We start from the raw sequence: 11,740 nt of genomic DNA on the forward strand, positions 1-11,740 counted from the left end.
TGACAAGCATTTTTTACACTTAAAACAGCAATTTCACATTATAGTGACAAGTTGTCAAGTGTCATTCCAAATGTGATGAGGATGGACATTGGACAACATGGTGTCCTAGTGATAAGCACATATGCCTCACAGTTCTACAATAAATTTGAATCTCCTGTGTGGCAATGGTATATTCCCACTGTGCTCGTGTGGTCTTTTTCTGGGTTGTCATTTGACAAACATATCCCTAGCAGTATTATAAGGATGTAATCAGTACAATGAATGGAATTAGATTTAAATATGTATGTAGGTAAATGAATTTAATGGTGAGTTTCTTATTGGGTTATTAAAATATATGTGAAGCCCACAATATTAGCACTGCTCCATATAATGCGGTGTGATTCTACAACATCAGAGACAAGAATACATTAAAAATTAATAACAGTGAAATATCAAATGGTTCAATGATGGTATGGTGGTCAACGGGTGTTCATTTTCCACTCATTTCCAGTAGGGTGCTTCTTGCTGGACATATGTAGCTCCCTACAACTGAAAAATGGATGGAAATTAATTATCCTACCTTAAAGTAAAAAGGATAATTATCCCCAATGAGCTATTTAAGGAGCACTGTCGTTAAAATGTTAAACAAAAAATACTCATCCTGGCCCTTGTCCTTAGATAATGGCAGTGCATCCTTGACCATGTCTTCAATTATGTAATTATTTTCTGTCCTTATTACTATTCGTATGACAGAAAAAAATGAATGAGCGTCTCCTTTTGTGGACTTTTGTGAATGCCCTTGTGACGTAGGGTGCCCTCTCCCATTGTAGCACAAGTCCAGCCTCCCCTTTGAGTGGGACGCCCCCACACCGTAGCCCCCCGGCAGCTATAAAAAGACTCAGGACAGATAATGATCACACGCACACACAAACACACACACACACGCTAACACCACTGCCATAGAGAGCCCTCATCCTCCAGCTTCTCATCATAGTGGTCTCCATAGGAACCATTCATCTTCAAGGTCCACTTTTGTACGGAGTGAAGACAGTCTTGGGCATTCTCATTGGTCTTTTGTAGTTTCAGCAATTGCTATTTTCTTTCCTTTTTTGTTGAGGAGCCGATGATGATTAGTTTGGGGATGCAGTTGAGGGACTTGTGAGTTTGCCTCCTTTAATTTCCTTTGACAGAACCACCATGGTTCCTCACAGATCCACTAAAGGAGCATCCAAAGCACGGCGGGACCACATTAATCATGAGATCCGGAATATGCGAGCTCTGCTTCCAATCCCCTTGGAGGACCAGGAACGCCTATCCTACTTGCACTCAATGTCAGCCGTTTGCACCTACATTAGGAAGTCCGTTCTCTTCCAGGGTGAGTCAGGGAAAGCTTATTTCCCTTTGGGACTTAAATGTGTGACGTGTGAACTCAGATGTTTCTTCCTTCAGGTATTCCTAATGGAGAGGCTCCACCTTGCTCTTTTCCATATGAGGCCTTTCTCCAAGCCTTACATGGCTTCATCCTGGTCACTACCGTCCAAGGGAGACTGGTCTACGTGTCGGAAAATGTATCAGAATATCTTGGGTTTTCCATGGTAAGTTTGGAGCCATTTTACAAACAGCTTTTTTTCCCTTCCACCATTAAAAGTGAAATTGTAATTTTGTCTTTTCAGGTAGACATCCTTCAAGGAGACACCATATATGACATGGTGGAACCCAGGGACGTTGGTATTATTGAGTCCATTCTGAAAAAAAATTGTGAAAAGACCCCATCATCAGGTAAAGATAAAAAAAAAAATGCATCAAAGAGATTTTTGTATGTGCTAGACATTGATTTGAGTTATCTTAATGGGGTTAGAATTATTATTATTAGGAAATATGAAAGCATAGGTTGTTGGAAATGTTGTTTGGGGATTTTTATTTACTGCCAAAGCAACGTTGACATTGTTGACTCCTTGCTTTACAACTGTTTTGTTTCATTTCTGTAGAGATAAGTTTTATATGTGAGATGCAGACCTCCAAGACATTCAAACAGCAGCATGACAGCTGTTCCATGCTGGTCCAAGGCAGCTTCAATTCCATCCCGGAACCTTTTACATTTTCCTCTACCCGTGATGCCGGTGAGCCCCTCCTTTGGGCCTTGTGCACCCCCACCGTCGACCGCCTCAGCACTGCGGAATCACACTTATTCCCCAGTTTCGACAGTGTGCACGCGCTTGACATGAGTTTCACTCAGCTCTCAGACAGGTATGAGCAGGCTGCTTTCTGGGAAAATATTAAGGATATTGTGAGGGCACTGATAATTTGCCTATTTCTTTCAGTGTTTCCCATTTTTTGGGCTACTCAGCTGAAGAAATGGTTGGGCGATCTTGGTACAGCCTACTTCACCCTGAAGATCTATCGCTAAGTGTTAATCATCACAAATGTTTATGTAAGTAACATAATGTAAACATGTTTATTTATGACTGAGAAGATTTAGAAAATGTATCAATTTAATCAGATAGTGTATTATTTCCTTTGTTGTTTTTTATTTTTTATAATTTAAACGGGAAAAAAAGATGAATACATAAATTTGATCTAAATTTAATCTTAATTGGAAACATGAAGTCAAGGGAAAATAATTTATTATTGTTTTAACACACAAAATGATGCGGCAAGGTATGCTGCCTTGAGATTAATATCTATGTTGTGTACAGTAAATAATTATTTGTTATCAATTGATCAATTTTGCAGTTGGATTGAGCATGTTTGACACAATTTCATAATATATAACTCTGTAGTTTGTATGTAATATTTATGAATGAAGCAATGTGTCTTACTTTCACACAACATTTGGGTGTGTATAATCAGGTGATAACGTCCCTTTTAAAATGAGCCAAGACTGACTTCAAACTCAATTTGTTTTGGCCAGAAGCGACACGGTGGTGTCAAGTTGATGTACTTTGCTCTCAAATCCTTCATCCAAGCAACTCCACTGTGATTTTTGAGCTGCAGTATGTTTGCTACTTTGAATAATATTCAGTATGAGCACTTGTTTCTTCAGTGCAAGCAGACGAGAACCTGCAAGTGAAGATGGTCATCAGACTTCAGTGCAAAGATCTGTCATGGGCACGGACCTATGTTTGTGCTCATAAAGAGTCGGAGTGCCAGACTACTCATATCTGCTGCACTAATTTTATCATCAGGTACAGAAAATGCTCACATGCAATGAATTGTACGGCTTGGAAACAACAAAGAAAATGAATGATATACATTAAAACAAAATGAAGGTGTAATGTTTAAGATGGCTATTCTTATAATATATTAAAAAGGCAAACAGTGACTTTCAAGCATTGTTCTAAAAATCTCCCCCAAACTCTTTGTCATTATGTAGTGAAACAGAAGCCAAGTTTCTGCAGAGGAGAACAACCGAGGATGCTTTAAGACCATCATCTCCTCCAGATGGCGTTCCCCGTAAGAAGCCAAGAACTCTTAATAACCTAAGCGATGAAACGTGCTCCACAGCCATGCTGGCGTGTGAAGAAGACGTCCACCATGGTCATAGCTCACCTATCCCATCAGGGTGCAGCCCCTCACTCTTCACCCCTCCCTACAGCCCTGCGTCGTCCAGCTCCACCGGGCAGCAAGATGACCCCAACTTTGCCCTCCAGATAGATGTGCAAAGATACACGCATCCGCTTCTGTCCTCCCCTGATGTTTCCCCTTCCTACTACTCGTACCCGGAGGTCTCAGTGGCCTGCCAGCCTTCGCCTCACCGCTCCCTCCCCTCCCAGCACACCTTTGATCAGGGAGTTTTTACCGCATTTAATCCTCTCTCCCCAGCCTCCCCCTCATCTCCAGCCTACGATTTCCCATCTTGTGCATCTGACACCAGATTAGTTCCAGACGGCTTGGCCATGTCTGACTTGAGTGAGAGCTCCGGGGACTGCGCCCTCCATCAAGATGACTTCAATCTGATGGAGCAACCACAAGAGGGCAGTCTATACCAAGTGCACCATCTTCCCCAGTCCATGTTCCTTCACAGTCTTTCCATGACATCTGAGCAGTACAACCAGATGGAGCAAGCGGAGATCAGCATTCTGGCTGAGCAGATTTCTTCCTTGGCTTCCACTTTTGATATGTTTGGCCCCCTGAATCTGCTCCAAAGTGTGGCCCCCAACGACAGTGTGCCTTCTTCCCCTCCGCTTTGTCAATGGCCAAACCAGGTTGCCCTACCTTCTGCGGTTAATCCGAAACTGACGAATGATGGGCTATTGGAGAGCCTCCTCCATGATTTGGACGCAGGCGCAAAGAAAAGTGCTGCTATTTCCAACTTCAGCTACGATCCAGATCTTCTGGGTCACGGCCTCGCCACCCCAGAAAACTCGCTGGCTGCAAACAATGTTGCCTTAGATCCCTTCACTTTGCAGTTGGGTTGCCAGAACCACAACACTGAGTTGCATCAACTCAACCACACATTGCAGAGTAGCCTGCAGCAAGGTAATAATTTCTATCAAGGGCCCTCTTGAAGTCTCATTGTTTAACTTGGTGGGCTAATGTGGCTTTCTGCTTTTTGTAGAAGGACGTGCTGAAGAAAACCAGTACTGAAATAAGTCTGTGACTTACGACGCTAACCTTTGTATGGCATATTGTCAGCAAAATTGTCCTTGGATGGATACAAAGAACAGTAAGGCAAAGATATTTAAAGGACAGGATACAAAAACAAAAAACAAACAAGACTCTTTTCCCCAATGCATAGCTCTGAATGTCAGTCAGGGTTTGTCTTCATTTCTGCATCGCTTTTGCTTTGATTCCAGATGGAGTTTTTCTTTAATGAAGAGGGTACTTTAAACTATCTGACTACAAGTATAATGGAATTATTTTCGAGTCCAAAGTGGCTACACTTCACTCTTGAGCACTTTATCGATGTCATTGCCTCAAGACTTAAAAAGAAAACTGATCATTTTCTTATGCGCATTTTCTTTTTTGTATGCTGTGATTAAAAAAAAAACTCCCCTCCACAATCTTAACGGTACATCGCACTATGTTCCACTTCTGCATTAAAAAAATAGACTACTAGTTTAGTTTATGTCATTAGCCCTAAATGCCTCAAAATATAACTGCTTTTTTGCTTTATGTTTTTAATGGAATACTACGACTGGGATGCGTTACGTTGCTTTTTTTTAATAAAACATTTCTTTGTCTATCTCATTGGTTGCTGTTAGGTGTTAGTGTGTTTTTTTTTCTTGCAGTTAAAAGTTCCAGAAGGGCAGGTGACTATTTTTTTGGGGTCAAGGATGGACGTCCAATCCATTTAAACTAAGAGATTAGGAGAAGGTGGCTGTTTAAATGAATTGGACGTTTAACACTGTCAATGGCAGCCAATGAGTTAAATGAATGCCTCTTAATTTAATAAGTCATTTTAAATAAATGAATATACAAACTCATGACATTAACGTGCATGGCGATAAATGAGCTAGTTATTTTGACTTATTTATAGATTTGCATAGTTAGTTTTACAATAATGAAATGAATTAATATGTACTTGTTACATAAGCAATTCCAAAAAGCATATTTGAGATTAATGTTGGGTGAAACTGGAGTAAATAGTGCTATTACTGTGAACAAACACTGAAATATGTGTGCTTGCTCCCTTTTATAATATAGCTACAGCAGCCAGGGGAATCCATTTTTTTCTGGGAAACTGCACCACTTTGATAGAGGAAAATGATCATATGTGGATTCTCAGAAGGTAATTTACCAAAGATAAACAAGTGTTTTCCATTTTCCTAGATGCAATGAGTCGGAATGTGAGCGAAAGTCACTCGTCAAGTGTGTGGGGGTGACTGTATTGACTGTAATCTGTCCATGATTGTCCAGTGTTTTTGCAAGAGAAAAAGGAAAAATAATGGATTTGCATTAGCTGCAGTTTATTTCAGTTTTGCTGTCCCAGTGCGTGGAGTGGAATTTAATATAATATGTCTTAATGCACCATAAAATCCATCATAGTGTGAGCATTCACAACTGTGGACTACTGAGAATCGTCATCTATATTATTGAAATTTATGATCATTCTTATTGAGGTGTCGCCACCCTGTAGCCTCGGGGCAAATTCAGGCTGGATTCAATACAGCATTTTGCAGCCCTTACATCTAAGCTTATTTCACTCACAGTAGAAAACGTATAGAGTTTGCAACTTTCAAAATCAATCTTGGTCTCCTTATTGCTCTCAAGTGCACATTTTAGGGGTACGCTTTTGACATCCAAAAATCTTTCTCTTTTATCCAACAGGGCAAATTCAAGATTTTCTGTAAAGAACAGCAGTCCAACTGCGATAATGTGATTTTGAGGAAAAACATTTAGCGAGGAGTGAACGGTCCTGGTTGATTTTGGGGGAGCATTCCGCATGGAGGCGCATCACTGAGTCCATTGATGAGGCAACAGGCCATCAGCCGACTTGCATCCATGGAGAGCTAATTAGGACTGATGTCCTGTGAAGGGTAAAAAAGCAAATAAACTTCCCAACGAGCAGCCACATCTGCTGCTTGCTTGAGTCGCAGGGGATTCCTCTAAGGCTACGATACATACTCTTCACGAACACACCTCAGAGGATATACACACACACACACACACAGTTTTGTCGGTCCCTGCTAATTATGAGAAATAGGTACTGAACCAGACTGTCTATAGGAAAGTTCCACAAATAATTCTGGCTCAGTAATTGTGATCACTTGTGGTGAAGTGATACAGTTATAACTAACTAGTGTTTTACCTGATACCACTACTATCACCGATATCGAGAGAGACTACCAAAGCATAACAAACCAATGCTGAGCAATATGTACTCTTCAAGATCTAATTTCATTATTGCATTATTGTCAATTATTGTCATTATACAAGTACAATGACATTTAAAGCTTCACCACAAAGTGCGCAAATAACAACAACAACAAACAGACACATAATCAATAAATAAGTAGTTAACCACTGTCCACCAAACTGCCATATATATTGGATTGGATTGGATTGGATAACTTTATTCATCCCGTATTCGGGAAATTTCATTGTGACAGTAGCAGAGGGTGATTAGACAGAACAACAAAGCAAAAAGCACCCAGTACAAAGTAAATCAAAGTAAATGGGATCATTAAGAATCACCAAATCAAATCATTAAGACAGAAAAGCAGCAAAAACACAAAACGAGCAAGGGTATATATACATACTCTTCTTTTATATATATATATATATATATATATATATATATATATATATATATATATATATATATATATATATATATATATACATACATATATATATATTTATATATATGTATATATTTATATATATATATGTATATATATTTATATTTAGATATTTATATATTCTGTATGTTTAAAAAAAAACTTACATTTGCGGTCATACCTGATATCTGAATGGGTATCACAAGCCAAAAATGGTATTGGTGCAAAAGTAGGTATAAAACTATCTATGTCTACACAATTCCATTAACAGTGATAGATGTAAGATATTGTTTTAACTTAATATGAGAAAATACTCTGAAACACAAAGGTGAAGGTTGTTGAACATAAAGTGGAAGCATTTTCCCTACTGCAAAAAAAAACACACAGCTTTAACCTTAATGCCAGCTGTTTAGCCTTCTACTTTTACTTCTTTTTTAAATGCTAATATTTTGATTACTTAAGCACAGGGGTTTCCAAACCATTGCACAAAGCAGTGAGTGCAGGACTTCCTTCCAACTGATCCAACCAATGAGCTTTCTGCTAAAACAAGGAGCACCTGGCTGCAATCAAATGATTACTCTTCCACCACAATTGTTTGTTTAAAACATATCCTCTACATTAGTTGCAATGTAGGCCTGCAGGACCAGTTTGGAATCCCAAGACTTAAGGTTTGCATAAAAGTTCTTCCAAAGAACAAAAAGCTTTCAACCATAATCAATGCTGTATTCTATTTAGTTCTAATTTAGGTGGGGAAATGTTCTAAACGGTTTAAAGTTTTTTTTCCCCTGCACATTTCCACTCTCAGTACCTCTTAATCTGTGTACATGTGTTGACATATTTAGAATATAGAATATATGAATTTAGAATCCATATTTCTTCTTTTACAGGGGACTTCAAACAGAGTAGCTGATTGGATGGGGCTTCTAGGTTTCTATCCTCCACCCCACTGATGTCTTTTCTCAAAAATTCCCTTCCTTTATTGTACTTGGACACACTCCAACATAATGCAGCCCCAGGTACCTTTTGGTTTATTTAGCAGGTTTATATTTTTTATTGGAGTTTCATCAAAGCCTATGGGCCCTATTGATAGCTTAGATGCAGAAGGGAATTGTTGTGGGAATGTAGGACAGGTGCACGCGGTGCCAAGGTCGCCGCAATGTACGGCACGCCATCCTCCGCCGCTCGTATTGCCGTACCAGCTTCTCTCTGCTCTTCATAAGACTGCAGTGTGAAAATCTTTCTCCCAAACAACAAGATATTGTCTCGGCTTGATCACACGTCAGTGTCTATTGTGCCCGTGGCCCACTTTTCAAGTCGCCCGGCTGCTGTCGGTTCAGCCGGTGCATGCACACGCTCTAATTGGGTTAAACATAAAGACCCAAAATAGGTTGCAGCCTCTTCCTGGAGAATTCCGCCAGTTTCTACTGTCGCCATGCCTGAAAGCACAGCTCTCATTTAACACCGGATTCCAGTCGTGCAGAGTCAACACTTCCAATTGTGGGGTGGGGGGATGAACGTAAACACCGGCCCAAGAGTGCTTTTTACCTGAGTATAAATGTTTGATGTCTTTTTGTGGGCTTATGGCTTGATGAAAAGCTCCTCATAATCATTATCTTATGTCACGGTGCTTATTTTGTCCTCAAAAGCAGTGGTATTTTTATTTGCAAGTTTAGTTGGCTCCATGACCAAGCTGGTATGTCAATTTTCCCTTCACAACACAAAGCAGTTTGGAACTCAGTGTGAAAATAGTCTTGAAGTCAGGTAGAAGTTTAAAACTTGTCAAACTACACAAATTGCAAGAATTCAACAACTTAATGACCCTATTTTGCAAATGGAGAAATAAACGTCTCAGTTGCTAATTGCCTTTAAAATGCCTCTGATAAATGGTGTGGATTTTTTTTTCCAAACAAGATTGAGAATATGTTAATTAGATTCATTGATTGAATGTGGCTAAGTACCTGGCAGTGTATCAGCACAATTAAACTTTGCTATCAACCTTTTCCGTTTCAACTATGAAAACATATTTTCTTTCTCATCATATTCTTGTATCTAATACATACAATAACAAGTTTGATCATAATCCCTTATTCATTCTTGGGCTAGTGCAAAATCTTTTTGCCCATTCTCCCAAAATGTAACCAAGTTTGCCTTGATTTGTTCTTGAGTGAATTTGAACACAAACAATGCGACAGAGATAGGGAATTGATCATTAGCACTATTATTACACTTCATCCTTGAATAGTTAAGTGTTGTGTTGGTTGGGATATTTATTAGTAGTCCTACTGTCTGTCTCATCAGATGAAGCAGAATGACAGCTACCACAGGAGTTTTAAGAGCGTGCACCCCAAAGACAAACATGTCACTCTAAGAGATGCTCAAGTGGGGTGAAACGCTCAACCTGATGGGGTCACTGCTAGAATGACCTAGATGCTGTTTGGAGGATCAGGACATGAAATGACAAATGATGTGTGTCACAGCACATTTCAATGACAGGCCAAAAAATAAAATACATATAAATATTTGAAATATCTATATACTACTACATAATAGTCAATATTTCAGCAGTATGAAGTGGCATCCTTTCTAGTTGTCAAAATTAACCCATTCTAATGCACTCACTAGAGTGAGCTGGAGGAGGCAGGCAGCAATCACTGCCAGCTCTCCCAGTCAAAATGGATTGGACGTGTAACGCTGTCAATGGCATTGAAAGGCGATTTCTTTGCGAGGTTGGTCTATTTTTTAATTAACAAAATAATCACTGCATTTTTACTTGCTCATGAAACTCCTTGAGTGAATCTTGTATAAAATCTTACACATACTACCTAAACTTTTAAAAATAATCTCCCTTTGAAGAGCAAATTGGCAATTTATCGGTATTTTATTGTGATCCTGTAAGCAGAGATCCATTTTTTTAAATTATTGACCACAACATTAACCCAGCAGTAAAGCAATCACATAGTTCAGAGTAATAAACCCAATTCTGTAAAACAGACCTGACATCTTACAACTTTCTTTAAGATACAATATTAGAGACAGGCATAAAAGGTAAATTGGCTGCCAAAGAACTGACTTCAGGGACTCCTCAAATTGACTGACCCTATTCTACTGTAAATTTTGTACTATCTAAGGATTCGTTCTAACTGCCGCCAAATGAATCCGATTGGGAGTTGTCGCGATGAATGCCAAAGAATTGACACACAGTGATTCATAGTGGCCCCTTTAGTCAAGGGAATGCTTTGGCTGTAGCATCTAAAGAGATGCTTGCTACCGAGTATTTCCATCCGTTCAATTTGTCCGCTAACGGTGACTCGCAGCGCTAATGAGACGCCCGCACGACCTGGGCGTGCAGAAATCATTAAATCTTTCTTCTACAACATGCATGCCGACTTTGCTGCATAATATATTTGCTGCTTATTATTGGAATAAGTGCTTAGAAGAGAAAGGAGAAGCAGATTTCTGTCTTGGTTCTACATTGTTACAATTTTTAGAAATGTGTGACGAAAAATGATGCAAAACATTCAGCCGTTATTCTCTGGAAAAATGTTTTTTGTCTATTTTTGAGGAGTGGAAAAGTATTTTATACATGCATTGAATGTATTTTTCCATTTAAATGATTGTTTCGAATGTATGATAATTAAATAATTTCCATGTCATTGAATCATTGTCTGATTTTAAAGAAGAAATATGAATGGGAAAAAGATGAAAATGAACCTTATTTTACTGTCATTGTTTGTCAGATGAAATGACACGCACGTCAAAGAATTTCACTGTTTGTGATTTGGTATGTGGAGCATAAAATCGAACATAAGATTCTTGATACAAAGGAAAAAGTCATGTTTGATATTGCAAGGTAAAAAGATGTTTTGAGCAAGATTGACTTTTGAAGTCGAGTACCCTTGAGATTGTACAATTTCAAGAAGAAAAGCAGTATGTTGTGATTATCTAACACTTTGTAGAATATATCAGCATATGCTATGAGACAAAGATTTAAATTCACAAATAGAATAACCATTTAAACTCGCAATTCAGAATCCATTATCCTTTAATTATACTATATACCTTGGTGTATGCTAAAATAATCAGGATATGCTTCAGTTATTAATATGTTCTAATATATGTATATATTTGCTTGTTTTTGCTTAGGTAATAAGACCAACTGAGAACAATTGAACTGGACTCGCGTTCGACAAGACACCGTCAAATGTGAGTAGTATTTACCCACTTAAGTCTGTTGTGATGAGAAATTGCTGTCAAGTGGCGAGCCTGCTAAGGATGACCAGCATGCAAATAAGTTTCCCCTCAGACAATCTCTGCCATTTTGTGGAAAAGCCATTTGCTAAATAATTGCTGCAGTAGTTGTTTGTTTCTCAAGGGGTTAAGGAATGAAAGATGATGCAAGTTGAGGTCTAGGACTGGCTTGGTTGGACGTAGTCTGCAGGTTTAAGGCCGTTTGGGTGCACTGCTCTGATGAAATTAGCTTTGATATTAGACATTTAGATCTTATTTTTAGCCTCCATGCTGTCACAGAATTATGAGTG

General features: G+C 38.9%; 1 protein-coding gene across 4 annotated transcripts in view; it reads left to right on the forward strand.

Moving 5' to 3' along the window:
- npas4l (neuronal PAS domain protein 4 like) overlaps positions 1–11,444 on the forward strand; it is a 16,361-nt gene extending 4,917 nt beyond the window's left edge. Inside the window, exons 3-14 of one of the 4 annotated variants that reach the window (XM_077613319.1) lie at positions 1,170–1,354; positions 1,429–1,574; positions 1,653–1,758; positions 1,968–2,226; positions 2,301–2,410; positions 3,023–3,164; positions 3,353–4,458; positions 4,538–4,645; positions 5,626–5,710; positions 6,250–6,458; positions 8,090–8,218; positions 11,346–11,444. In XM_077613319.1, the coding sequence (XP_077469445.1) occupies positions 1,170–1,354; positions 1,429–1,574; positions 1,653–1,758; positions 1,968–2,226; positions 2,301–2,410; positions 3,023–3,164; positions 3,353–4,458; positions 4,538–4,566 (2,083 nt within the window). In that variant the 3' untranslated portion in view covers positions 4,567–4,645; positions 5,626–5,710; positions 6,250–6,458; positions 8,090–8,218; positions 11,346–11,444. Of the gene's footprint in view, positions 1–1,169; positions 1,355–1,428; positions 1,575–1,652; positions 1,759–1,967; positions 2,227–2,300; positions 2,411–3,022; positions 3,165–3,352; positions 4,459–4,537; positions 4,646–5,625; positions 5,711–6,249; positions 6,459–8,089; positions 9,202–9,500; positions 10,757–11,345 lie in introns of those variants that run through there. The other 3 variants (XM_077613320.1, XM_077613318.1, XM_077613321.1) reach the window with 3 other exon arrangements.
- Positions 11,445–11,740: the final 296 nt, after the last annotated feature.

This window comes from Stigmatopora argus, chromosome 11 (genome assembly GCF_051989625.1).
Source record: "Stigmatopora argus isolate UIUO_Sarg chromosome 11, RoL_Sarg_1.0, whole genome shotgun sequence".
In the NCBI taxonomy this organism is placed as follows: Eukaryota; Metazoa; Chordata; class Actinopteri; order Syngnathiformes; family Syngnathidae; genus Stigmatopora; species Stigmatopora argus.